The sequence below is a fragment of the Artibeus jamaicensis genome, unplaced genomic scaffold (genome assembly GCF_021234435.1).
Source record: "Artibeus jamaicensis isolate MK-2021 breed Jamaican fruit bat unplaced genomic scaffold, CSHL_Jam_final contig_387, whole genome shotgun sequence".
Taxonomy (NCBI): Eukaryota; Metazoa; Chordata; class Mammalia; order Chiroptera; family Phyllostomidae; genus Artibeus; species Artibeus jamaicensis.
The window spans coordinates 124165-137068 of NW_026521812.1; the positions used below are offsets into that span (position 1 = coordinate 124165).

Here is a 12904-nt window from a genome sequence, read left to right on the forward strand (position 1 = left end):
AATAGAACTCGTATTCCCAGATTGAAGACTACAGGTTTCTTGCCCTGGCTGGTGGAGCTCAGCGGATTGAGCGCGGGCCTGCGAACCATGCGATCACGGTTCGATTCCCAGTCAGGGCACATGCCTGGGTTGCAGGCCAGTTCCCAGTGGGGGACACATGAGAGGCAACCACACACTGATGTTTCTCTCTCTCTCTTTCTCCTTTCCTTCCCCTCTCTCTGAAAATAAATAAATAAAATATTAAAAAAAAAAGACTACAGGTTTCTTCAAAACAAACAGAGACAAATTTAAAACAATCACTTTATTAAAAATAGCAAATTTCACAAATACTCATTTAACATTTTGTTATCACTGGCCACTAGAAAACACACCATCATGTGTACCGATCGTCTGCTGTAAACTGAAGCTGGGCTGCCACAAAAAGCCTGTGCATCATCAACTTAGGATCAACAGTGGAATAAGTTTGGTGAGCTCAAGGGCAATAAATCCTTCAGCCCTATGGACGACATTTAGCACAACGCATTTCAAGTATAACCCCAGAAGGCAACAACAGTAAGCATAGCAGCACAATCTCTGCATCACATTTCCTGAGTAAGCCTTTGGCAAGGACAAGGCCCCCAGTCACAGTGAATTACAGAAAGTCAAATTTTCTAAAAGCGGTATGTGAAAACAATCATTGCACTTGCACTGTAATTACTTTAATTCCTTATTGTGGAAGATGATTCTGCTACTGGATTCAGCTGGAAAAATAAAGAAAGCTGCTTTTCTTCAAACCACAGGAAAGCAACTGCATTCATTTTAGCTGGTCGAAGTATTCGGAATATCTTGTGCATCTGCCAAATGGAGTTTTTGTCTGAATTCATCAGTTAAGAAGATTTTCATTCTCTAATAAGTACTTCTTTTAAACTTCTGGATATTACACTCAGGGGACAAGAGATCAAGGCATTAATATGTATATTTAAAGGGAAAGTACCTATGTTGCTACTGAGAAACTTAGCAGTGGTAAGACAATTTTAAATGTAGTGAAGTAATTATAACCATGACAAGGATTTGAAGACTTTCAGAAAAAAATCACTGACTCAAGACTGTTCTTTTAATGCAGTTAGAATGATTTTCATACAAAAAATTGCTGTGTTAAAAAATTCATTTGAGAAGACAATACCACTTTATCATCCTTGAGAAAAAAATCTTTGTAGAAGTCAAAAATAAAATCTTCAGAGCTCTGAAACCTCTCCTATATCCTCTTAGTTATTTAATTGGAAATAGGTGGAATCCCTGCATATATCAGTCCCTTCTCATCATCACTGCCTTTCATTGTCCCTTCTCATCTATATGATCCACCTGCTACCTGCTTCTCCAGACCCAGTTCAAACAATGACATGGATACATGGAAAACTAAATGAGAGCGATATATGTAGGGAGAGTTTGCAACATGTACACACATGAGCCCTGCCATCAAAGACATTCTCGTCCAGTTGTAAGGTTGAGATTTAACACCTCTAAAAATCAGCAGATGATGAAAAAACCCAGAATGCTAGACTCAGGTACAAACAAAATGCTTTACAGAAGTGGTTAGCTTCAGTGTTACTTGATGGGGAGAAGGGAGAGGCCAGAGTAACTCCAGGCAGGAAGTACAACCTGAACAAAAAGCGTGGTAAACATGAACATGATGTGCTCTTGGACATCAGAGAACCAACTTGGTGGGACTAAAAAATAAAATAGGATGTACAGGTGGTGATCAAATTAGTGAGAGCCTTTAGAAAGTTTGGCATGGTGAGAAAAAAACTTGGTAAGGAATAGAAATGGCAAGATGAAAGTCATGTTTTAAGAAGGATGATTTAGTGGCAACATCTAAAGTCTACAGCAGCACTGTTCAACAGAAATATAATGCAAACCGCCAGTATAATTTTTAAATATATTTTATTTACACTAATGTATCAAAAATTATCATTTCAACATGTCATTATAAAGATATTGAGATACTTCACAGCCTTTTTTTCACATTAAATCTTTGAAATCAGGGCGCATATTACACTACAGCATTTCATAACCCAGATTAGCCACATTTCATGTGCTTAGTGGCTACAGGGCTAGTGGCTGCCATGTTGGACTGTGCAGCTGTAGGGCTGGAATAGATATTTAAAAGGTTATGGGATCAGGTGAGGAGGGTAGAGAATTAAAGAAGAATAAAAGGCAGAACTAATGATGACTGACAACTAACTATAGTTACAAGGTGCCATATAATTTCATGTCCATGTCCAGGCTCAATGGCAAAAAGTGCCATTAGCAATATCTGGTATGGACATAGAGGGATTTTAAAATAATCTTGGTGATGGAGATAACTGAGGCACTGATGACAGAGACGGAGTTAGGAGGGGGAAGTATGAGTACAGAGAGAACATTTATTACAGATGAGGAAACTAGGGTGGCCAGACTTTGCTCAAGGCAGAACAGCTGCTCGAAGATTTGAAGCGAAGCAATCCACAGAACGTGCTCTAGTGTTCTATGGTGCTGCCTTGTGTGACTGTGGCGGGCGAAACAAGGAAAGTGGTGAGACAAGTGAGTCTGAGTGTTTAGGGGACAGGAGATATGTGAGTGTCATAAGCCTAGAAAGAATATAAAGCTTGGAACAAATATAAAGAACAAAGAACTAGGAACTACTTCTAAGAAAAGCCCCCTAATTAATTCATATCTTACCCCTGTATTTAAGTCTTTCTTAAGTCACACTGACAATGATGCCTTACATTAGTATCTCCCCACGGTTTACGTGGCTTCTCCAAAGTTTCTGTAAAATGGAGAGTATGACACCACCCACTTCAAAGGGCAGGCCCCGTGAGATAATGCATGTTAAGTCCTTCATATTATACTTGGAAACTGTAGGTATTCAATAAAGATCAGCTATTCACTATTAATACTGAATTTGAATATACCTCCCTACTTCTTCATTGTTGTTACTGTACAATTCAGCAATTAATAGCAGCACTGTTATATTAATAACAGTAATTTATGTACATGTAAATATATATACATTATGGTTTGGAAAATTTCACATACACTTCACTATGTGTAGCAATCAATGCACATCACAGAGGACACTGAGATATTAAGCAGTTTTCCCAAGGTTATGTCACCAAAATGTGGAACCAAATATCAAAAATTAAATCTCTTGACTCTGCAGTATTTTTTCTAGTATCTCATTATTTGGTTCAAAGGGGATGTCTTTCCTCTCAAATGAAATTATTTCATAGGTAGGATCATTTCTTATTGTTCTGTGTAACCCACACTGTGCCTATCACTATGTTAAAAAAAATACATTTTTAGCCCTGGCTGGTGTAGCTCAGTGGATTGAGCGCGGGCCTGTGAACCCCACGATCGCAGTTCCATTCCCAGTCAGAGCACATGCTTGGGTTGCAGGCCGGTTCCCTGCAGGCCAGTTCCCAGCAGGGTACACACAAAAGGCAACCATACATTGATGTTCCTCTCCCTCTCTCCTTTCCCCCTTCCCCTCCAAAGATAAATAAATAAAATCTTAAAAAAAAAACATTTTCAAAAGTTCCTGAAATAAATGCTCTAAATTGAAAGGCCAAAACCTAAATATTTTACATGTACCTTGGCTAATCTGATAATATACTCTGTATACGTAATTATGAAAATATCATTTCACAAGCTATGTAAATATTCCTTGAATGTCTAATTTTCAATATTATGCATTTAAATATTCTATGTAATAATATTAAACACAGTTCTGGATAACTAACTGTCATTGAACCTAAGAATCTAAGATTCAAAATAATTTATATGAGAACTAGGCTAATCCTCAACTCTGTTAATTAAAAATTTTTTTTAATAAAACAATACAAAGTAAAGTACAACAAACCAGAAACAAACAAAACAAGTACCAACCTCCATTTGGAAACCAAAGGGGAAGAGAGACAGCCCCCGTAAATAACAGCAGATGCTCTGTCCACTAACTCTAAAATTACATCTTTCCAAAACATGGTTATAAAATCACATCTTTTCCAAAACAGACTTTTCATTGTTGTTAATTAGGCAAAGGATACATGGAAGAATTCAGTTCTTCTAACTGTAACATAAACACATTTAATTTTAATTTTATAAGACAAATATAATACATATCATAACTACATTTTAAAATAAATTTTATTTAAGCTTTTTTATATGAACAAGCAATATAAAAAAAACTTTTCAAAATTTACTTATGCAAAGGAATTACAAAGTACTTTAGCATTTATTAAACAAGATTATGCAAAGAGAATTAAACCAGATGATAAAAACTGGTGTCTCATAAGCATACTTAAAACCAGGCATAATTATAATAATCTCTAATAATAGTTTTTAAAAGATAAATATTTCCATTTTAATCATCAAAATCTTTAAAACCTTTAACGATCACAAAAATATTTTACATGACATTCAGTTTTCACTATGAGGTAGAATTAATTCACTCCTAGAGGGAAAAATCTGAGTTGCAGAAATATTGCATTGCTCAAAGTTACAAATGCAGACCTAGAGTGAATAAAAGCTTTCTGGTTTCAAATTCAGTGTATTTTCAGCATACCACAGTTACTCTCCACATGTATTAAAATTAAGCTTGCCTTTGTTAAGAGGAACTGGGAAAAGGAAACAGTTGCAACACTGAACACAGTAGACTTAACAACAGAATGTCACTGGTGACCACGGAAACTATTCTGAAACTAAAGTACACGGAATTCAATTTTTATTAATTTTTGCTCCAAAAAATATTTAAAGGGGCAAATTTAACACTTCCCAGTATGAGAAGTGATACGGGCTGATAACTGTTATAGGTGGTGTTATGGGCTGAATTGTGTCCTCTCAACATTCACGTTTGAGTTCTATTCCCCAGAGCTTGGTATGTGAGGGCATTTGGAGACAGGGTCTTTAAAGAGGTAATTAAGTTACAATGAGGTCGTTAGGATGGGCCCTGACCTAGCATGACAAGAGGAGGAAATCTGGACCCAGGTGCCCATGCACAGAGGGAGAACGCCGTGTAAGCATGAAGACAGCCTCTAAAAGCCAAGGAGAGAGGCCTCAGGGGACACAACCCTGCCAACACCTCACCTCCAACTCTGAGTCTGAAGAACTGTGAGAAGATAAATTTCTGTTGTTTAGCTACCCAGTCTATAGTACTTCGTTATAGCAACTCTAACAACCTAGTACACTTGGAAATGTATTAAATTACCATAAATAAACATAATTCTGTATTCTGTATTTTAAAATAAGTAATACCCTGAATAAATAATATAATATGTATTAATCATGTCAGGACTTTTTGATACACTATTTTCTATATCTTAAGTTATCATATATGTATAGAAGCTAATATTTCACTTTAAGATTTGCCAGCATTCTCAGAAAACTTACGTATAATTTCTTTAGACTATAACTTCTCTAAAAAAAGAATAAAGAACAACATAGATGAGACGTGAAAACATTACACTAAGTGAAAGAATCCCAACAAAAAGCCACATGTTGTATGATGCCACTTATATGAAATGTCCAGAGTAGGCAATGTGTAGACAGAAGGGAGATTAGTGGTAGCCAAAGGATGAGTGGGGAGAACTGAGAGTTACAGGACTTCTTTTTGGAGTGATGACCACATTCTGAAATTAGACAGTGGTGATGTCTGCATAACTGTGAATATACTAAAAACCAACGAACTATATACTGTAAAATAGTTACAATAGTAAATTTTGTCAATAAAAATATTTATTAAGAAAAGAATAAAGAAAAGAACTATACTCACATCAGAGAGAAGCCTGTCCAGATTGGAGTCACTAGCTGTTTTCCTCTTGTCCTCAGGAAGTTCCTCTAATTCCCCATACAGCTCCAGATTCAAGCGAGCTAATTTCTCCTGCATTCCCCTAACATGTTCCATCTGTTCAATGGAACATTCATTTCCTGGGGGAACATTCCAGAACATTAATAAAGATTAAGACAGTTCTAACTATCTTTCTAGAGGAAATACTTTAAAACTCTACAGTGCTATAAGAGAAATTGATTATCTTCTTTTATAAATTAGTTTGTTAATGATTGCATATTTTCTAAATATAATAAATCAAATCTCTGACCAAGAAAACAATAACAATCCAAGAAATGACCATGGGCACTAAACAAATCATATATGAAATATTTTTAATAAATATTCTTTAGGTAAAGAAGGTAACTTTTTTCAATAGTAGTATCATATGCAGGAGCGACAGCAGCATCTAATCATCTCCAATTTGACAACTGTCATTTGAATCAAGTGATCCAATATTTTATAATAATCTCAATAAAATTAAGAGCCATATAAAGACTTAACCACGAATCCTTTCCCAACCAACATATTCCTCCTCTAAGAAATATATATGAAAATATTCATACTAAATGAATATTTCATGAAGCACGCAGAATGTTATGAAGCATGAGAAACATTATGTAGTATTTTCAATTGTACACTCAGTAGTACAACTGAATTGATCATTGAAATCTAAGATGAATGCATTTTCTGCCTCTGGTTTTTTTTTTTAACAAAAGAAAATGACACTTTTAAAAGGAGTAGCAAGATACATGCAGAAAACAGGATGTAAACATCTCAAAGAGAAAAATGGTATACGCAAACATCTATTGTTTACCAAATGCCTGAAGTTTTCCAGAGTGGAAATCATTCAAAAGGCTGAGAAGCCCCTTCTCCATCTCCTGAACATCTGAGACATCAGTGAGAAAGGAATGCTGAATCGGAGTTGACTGAGCACCTTTTCCTTCTCCACCCTGAGGTTTCGTCTTCTCTTTCATCACTCTGCAAATAAGATGCAATTAAAAAATCAATTGCATTTAACTGTCTTTAAAAAGAGACGATTATTTTCAGACTGTTCTAGGCTAAGCAAAATTTATGAATTAAGTGGAATTTTCCTTAAAAACAAGAAATCAGAACAAATTCAATATTAAATAAAACCAGTAAGTTCAAGCCAGAAACCAAAAGAACAGATTGTGAAAATCTCAAAGAAATGTATAAAATATAACTACTAAGGTATATAAAAAGTTTGACTGATTCATTTATACAGTATGCCAATTCTTTGGACTACAAAAAGACTAAAAAGAGAATTAATACTTTTACTATCCTGTTTCATATTTTATTTCTCAGTTCATATACCTTTCCCTTCTAAACTTCACCCTATTTGTTTCATGAACAATCGGTCATTCAACAGGCAGTGTGAAGCCCCTACTCTGTAGCTGTCACCATTCCCGATACTGAGTATGCAGAGAGGCACATGACATCAGTCATTGCATGGAAGAGCACCCAGCCAGCCTAAGGAGAAAGAAAGACACATCAATTCCTAATCACCATATGGTGGAGTGCTAAAAACCTGTTACTAACCTTGACTCCTCCACCTTCCTATGGCCCCCACATGCAGTCATGAAGTCCAATCGATAATAACCACAGTTATCTCTCTAATCTTTGTAGTTCTCTCTTCTCCACTGCCACGACTCTATCTCTTGACCGCTCTACTCCAACACCTTCCTAACTGGTCTTCCTGCCTCCCTACAGAGCAGCCAAGTCCATTTTTTAAAACGTAAAATCAGAGCACACAATTCACTTAATTCAAACCCTTCAATAGCTTTGCACTGTCTGCTGCATAAAATATCCTTAAGGAACCCTATCCTGTCTTGTCTACCTATCCTCTAGACTTTCTGAATCTCTTTGCCTTTTAGAATTCCACTCTCTTACCTACCTTCATGCTAATTATCTGCCTACATTAGTGTCCTTCTCCTTACGGCCATCTTTGCCAGGCTACCTCCCACACATCCTGCAAGTCTCAGTGTGAATGCTACTTCCTCCGGAAGGCCGTTGTAGAACCCCTAGACTAGATTAGTTCATATTACACATATCTATTAGAGTATGTGTCAGGCTCTCAACACTTGAGTGATGTGGGAACAGAGAAAGAGCAGTTCACTCAACCTAGAGGTAGCATAGAAAACTTCCTAAAGGTGGTATGTGAGTGAGGCCTTAAAGGAAAAGTAGTTTGCCAGGCAAAAAAAGAAGAGGGGGTTGAATATTATCTGTGTAACTCCAACATGTACTACAGATCCCGACATACACATAGATTCAGTACTCAATTAATTTCTTTGTAATGTAGCACGATGACATCTTTTCCATAAGTGCACTCACCACAATAAGGACAAGATAAATAGACTACGGTGGGTGTGGGGAAGGGTATAGCAAGAAAGAAACGAATACTTTTAACAAGAAATCAATTTAGAACATATAGGCTGTAGTCAGTAGATCAGCAACAGCTCTTCACAAAGGAAGGTCTGCATCTTAGACACACATATTATTTAGTACCTTGCTACTCAAAATGCCATCTAAGACCTATAGCATCAACATCACCTGAGAGCTAATTAGAAATGCTTATCTGAAGCCTAAATGTAGATTCCAAATCAGACTAATTGATTTGGAATCTACATTTTACAAAGATCCCTGAGAGATCCATATTCACATTAAAGTCTGAGATAAACTATTACAGAATATAAGGTTTAGTACATACCTTTTTTCTCACATTGGAAGTTTTATTCAAAAAGAAAATAAAACCTGTTTACTCCACTTCAGTTTTTGATCATGTCGCACTGTCTCATTGTATATTAAAGTATTTCGACAATACAAGTTAGTCACTAGAATTATTCCAGGTGTAGTGCCTCACCGCACGTATTTTCTGACACATAAGGATTATTAATACAGCCTCCCTCCTTCTAGAGGAGGATAGGAAAACAGAAGTACAAGGTAGACAATGGCAATGAGGGATAAGCAAACTGCTATAAAAATTTAGTAAAAGGAGTAATTACCTTTAAAATCTCTTGGCTTTCTTTTTCCTCCAACCATAACCATATTCGAAATCTGACTAAATTAAATTCAGCCAGAATGAAAACCCCTTTCCAATGTGATAATTTATTCAAAGGAAACTTCCTAACTCTTGTTTATCATTTAATCCTTACAGGAATGTTCCTTTCCAGTGTCTCTATGTCACTTTTGTGTCCTCAGAGTGTAAGGCCATCGTCAAGGCAAGAAGCTCGTCTTTTCCTTGTGGAAACCCAATGGCTACAACGTGCTACAAGCGTTCCTTCTGGAATTGACTATCCACGAAGAGCTTGCAATTGGAAGTAAGTTATTTAATCATAAACAGAAAAAGAATTAAGATTACAAAATGCTTTTCTCTAAAAAATGTTATCTTGCTTTCCAAATATTTAAACCTATAAAATAATCATACATATGCAACAGTAATGTGTATCACATTTAAACTTGTTGTCCCTGTTTCCTTTAGAGTCTGAAGACAAATGATGTTCACCAAATATTAATGATTACTTCTAGGAGATGAAATTTAAGTGTTTTAAATTTCTGCTCTGAATTCTTCCTGTGTTTGAATTTTTTAAATAAGCATTATTTCTTCAAAAACAATGAAACCACCTTAAAAAAATAAAAATTACCAAAGCACAAAAATTTATCTTAGTTAAAAAAATTATATATATCCATCCTTTATCCCATTTCTCCCTAGCTCATCAACTTTGTCTACAAGTTTTCTTGCTCTGTTTATTTTAATACGAGACAAAGTAAGGACCTTTACACCATTCATTTTGTACAAATCTCTATACACATACTTTAACCTTTAAAAATTTTTTCTAAATCACATACGTGTCTGAACTGTTTTAAAAGTCAAGAGAAAAAGTGTTATAAGAATCTCAGGATTGAGTATTTACTTTAGTAGCATTGTGCTGTGATACTATGAAAGAAAAATCTCACCTTTTTAACTTTGGTCGCTGCGAAGTTGACTGGGATGCAGGATTGGAAAACCCTGTGCTTTTACTAACGGGAATGGCATTTTTTTTGGCATTAGCAACCTGAGTAGAATGGGCACTAAAAGACTTAGGACTCCTCCTCTTCACTTTCCGCTCCTCCATTGTTTCAAGACCAGCTTCTTAAGACCTAAAGAAAACCAGCAAAATTATACAAGCATGCTACAACACACCAAAATGAAAAAGGTTCAAATACCCACTTCATAGGATAAAATAAAATCAAGACTTTCAGAGGTTGTTAGAGATAGAATAAGGATGCCTTGAATTTAATCCACATTACTTGTACACAGAAGCCTTAAGATGAACTGTCTATTAGACAATTTTTTTTTTTTACCATTTTCTATATTCACTCATCCCACAAATGTTAACTCTCATCCAGTTGCCCAGCACTATTCTGGGCATTAGGGAGATGGTACTGAACAAGACAAAGTCACTGCCTTCAAAAATCCTACATTACTGAAGGTTTCAAATACATAAAAACTAAACGAAACAGCCATGTGATATTCCCAGCCTGACTCAAACTTCAGGTGGCCTATACAGCTCCCTTCTAAAATATATTCTTAGAAGAACCAACTAGATTCAAACAGATGTAGAACTGACAGGAGTATCTGCATTTGAACTGGTGACTAGAACCCTTACGTCAACTACCAAGCAGAAACTCAGTGTCTGTCTAGGGGTAATACTTATTATAGTTCCTTGAACAAGTGAAGTTATGTAAAGTTAAACTTATTTCTTAAGTACTTTAGTATAAAGATTGTATTTATTTATTTTTAGAAGAGAGGAATAGAAAAATCAATATATGAGAGAAACATGAATCAGTTGTCTCTTACACGCATCCCACCAGGCCGCAACCCAGACATGACCAGGAACCCAACTGGTGACCTGCTTTGTGGGATGATGCCCAGCCAACTGAGCCACATCAGCCAGGGCCTGTAATTACTTTTAATACACTTTATCTACCTATTTCCATGGAAACATGGAACTTTATTATATATGTTTAGTTTTGCTAATACCAAAAACGTTACTGGCGGGTGTAGCTCAGTGGATTGAGCACCACCTACAAACCAAAGCATCAAGGGTTCATTCCCAATCAGAGCACAAGCCTGGGTTGTGGGCCAGGTGCCCAGTAGGTGGCGCATGAGAGGCAACCACATATTGACAGTTCTCTCCTTCTCTTACTCCCTCTGTTCCCTTCTCTCTAAAAATAAACAAAATCTTTTTTTTAAAGTTACACTATGAAGTTACAGTCGACCCTTCCATAGAGAATATGTGTAAGACCTTCTGTTTATCTAAGAATTTACACTTACTTTATATATTAACCAGGTTTATTTTCCTAAGTCATCCACTTTAAAATATCCTCCCACATTTCCTTTTTATGTATGCATAATATTAAATTCTTAACTTATTGTTTCATGTATCATAAGATGAGAAACTTGTGGTATATGGCTATTTACCTCATCAGATTGTGAAGTGCCTTAGGAGCATTAAAACCTTTTTTTTTTTAAAGATTTTATTTATTTATCTTTAGAGGGGAAGGGGGAAGGAGAGAGGGAGAGAAACATCAATGTATGGTTGCCTTTTGTGCATCCCCTGCTGGGAACTGGCCTGCAGGGAACCGGCCTGCAACCCAGACATGTGCCCTGACTGGGAATGGAACTGCGATCGTGTGGTTCGCAGGCCCGCGCTCAATCCACTGAGCTACACCAGCCAGGGCCTAAAACCTTTTTTGTATGTTGCATTAATCATGCTATGACTGTTCAAAAAGATTCAAGCCCACTGATGTCCCTCCTAAATTAATTGAGAACTGTAATGAAAACGGATGTTTTGCCGATACCTGAAATCAGTAGCCCAAGCACTGGAATTTTTGTAAACCACTGAGCTCAGGTGGCTCAGGCTGACTCTGGACAGTTGAAAGCGGAGCTACGACTCCTCCAAAGCAGGAAAGGTTTTCAAGGAAAAGCTCTAACGCCCAGTACCGAATCCAAGATACTACGTGAAAATCCTCTGACAGCTTGGCTAACATTTTTTCCTTTAAAGAAGCATTTTTAGTAACAGAACAGATATTTGGGGGTTGTTTCCACGTGCAAAACAAACGATATGGAACTAGAAAAACAGCGTAGTTCTCTAAGGAGCAAGGGTCTGTATGAAATGATGATTCATATAAACATGCTGGCCTTTGAACTCAATGCTAATACACGAAAAAGCAAAAAGAAACTTACAAAGTAAAGCAATGCAACTAAACCAACAGTGGTCTAAACGAAGATATGTTTCTAAGAGGCTCGAAACGTATCTGTTTGGGGACGGTAACATCTCTGCCACAAGAACACTGAAATCCTTCTTGTATACCAAGCAGCAAAGAACCAGTTAGAAAAGGCCTTCCGAGCGGCTCTCAGTTTACTCAGACTGGCTTTGAGAACCAGGAGCCCGCAGGACCTCTGGACTTCACCTCACTGTGCTTCGCCAATCTGCCGACCCTTCACCGCCCTGATTCCAACACTGGCCAGAGCAGGCGGTGGGAGGGGCCTAAAGGGGGCCATGACAGGGCTGCCTTCGCTTACACTTCCTACCTGAAGAAGGAGGGAATCAGGTGCAGTCCTCCCAAATTCTCCGAAGCCACCGCCGCAGCTGCAGCGGCCGAAGCTACTGCTGCAGCTGGAGCCCGAGTCACATCCCGGACACTTCTCCAAACCGCGCCCTTTGTTGACGGAAGTGACGTAAGGAGGTGGAGCCTTCTTGCCCCGGCCTGAGCCTCGCCTCTTCCTGCCGCGGGTCCTGCGCGGGTCTCCGCCCTTGACACCTCAGTGCTTCACCTGGCCTACCTTTAGCCTTACCTTCGGCGGACTTGAGAATCCATAAGTGGGTTTTCATTTTGGGTTCTGTGGCCCAAAAAGCAGGGAAGGATAAAAGATGGCGGTGGAGGCAGGAATGAGAAATACAGTACCCTTTTCGGGAGCTGCCCCGCCCCCTCGGTTAGTGTCAGCTCTTATGCACTACAATTCCCAGCGTGCTGTTCGAGCCAGCCGGGAGGCGGAACCGG

General features: G+C 37.6%; 1 protein-coding gene across 1 annotated transcript; it reads right to left on the minus strand.

The window, feature by feature from the left end:
* Nucleotides 1–286: 286 nt before the first annotated feature.
* CCDC28A (coiled-coil domain containing 28A) lies at nucleotides 287–12575 on the minus strand. Its single transcript, XM_037137687.2, has 6 exons — nucleotides 12435–12575; nucleotides 9815–9997; nucleotides 6657–6820; nucleotides 5786–5940; nucleotides 4062–4084; nucleotides 287–853 (listed from the first exon to the last, which is right to left on the minus strand). The coding sequence occupies exons 2-6, from the start codon at nucleotides 9970–9972 to the stop codon at nucleotides 799–801; spliced, it is 555 nt and encodes a 184-aa protein (XP_036993582.1). The 5' UTR covers nucleotides 9973–9997; nucleotides 12435–12575; the 3' UTR covers nucleotides 287–798.
* Between the last annotated feature and the right edge of the window lie 329 nt (nucleotides 12576–12904).

Excerpts from the sequence above, each read along its gene's own strand:
- CCDC28A (XM_037137687.2), bottom strand. The coding sequence starts at position 9,972 with ATGGAGGAGCGGAAAGTGAAGAGGAGGAGTCCTAAGTCTTTTAGTGCC. Across the intron at positions 6,821-9,814 it reads CAGCGACCAAAGTTAAAAAG|AGTGATGAAAGAGAAGACGA; the intron begins GTGAGATTTTTC and ends TCTTATTTGCAG. Across the intron at positions 5,941-6,656 it reads TGGAAAACTTCAGGCATTTG|GAAATGAATGTTCCATTGAA; the intron begins GTAAACAATAGA and ends ATGTTCCCCCAG.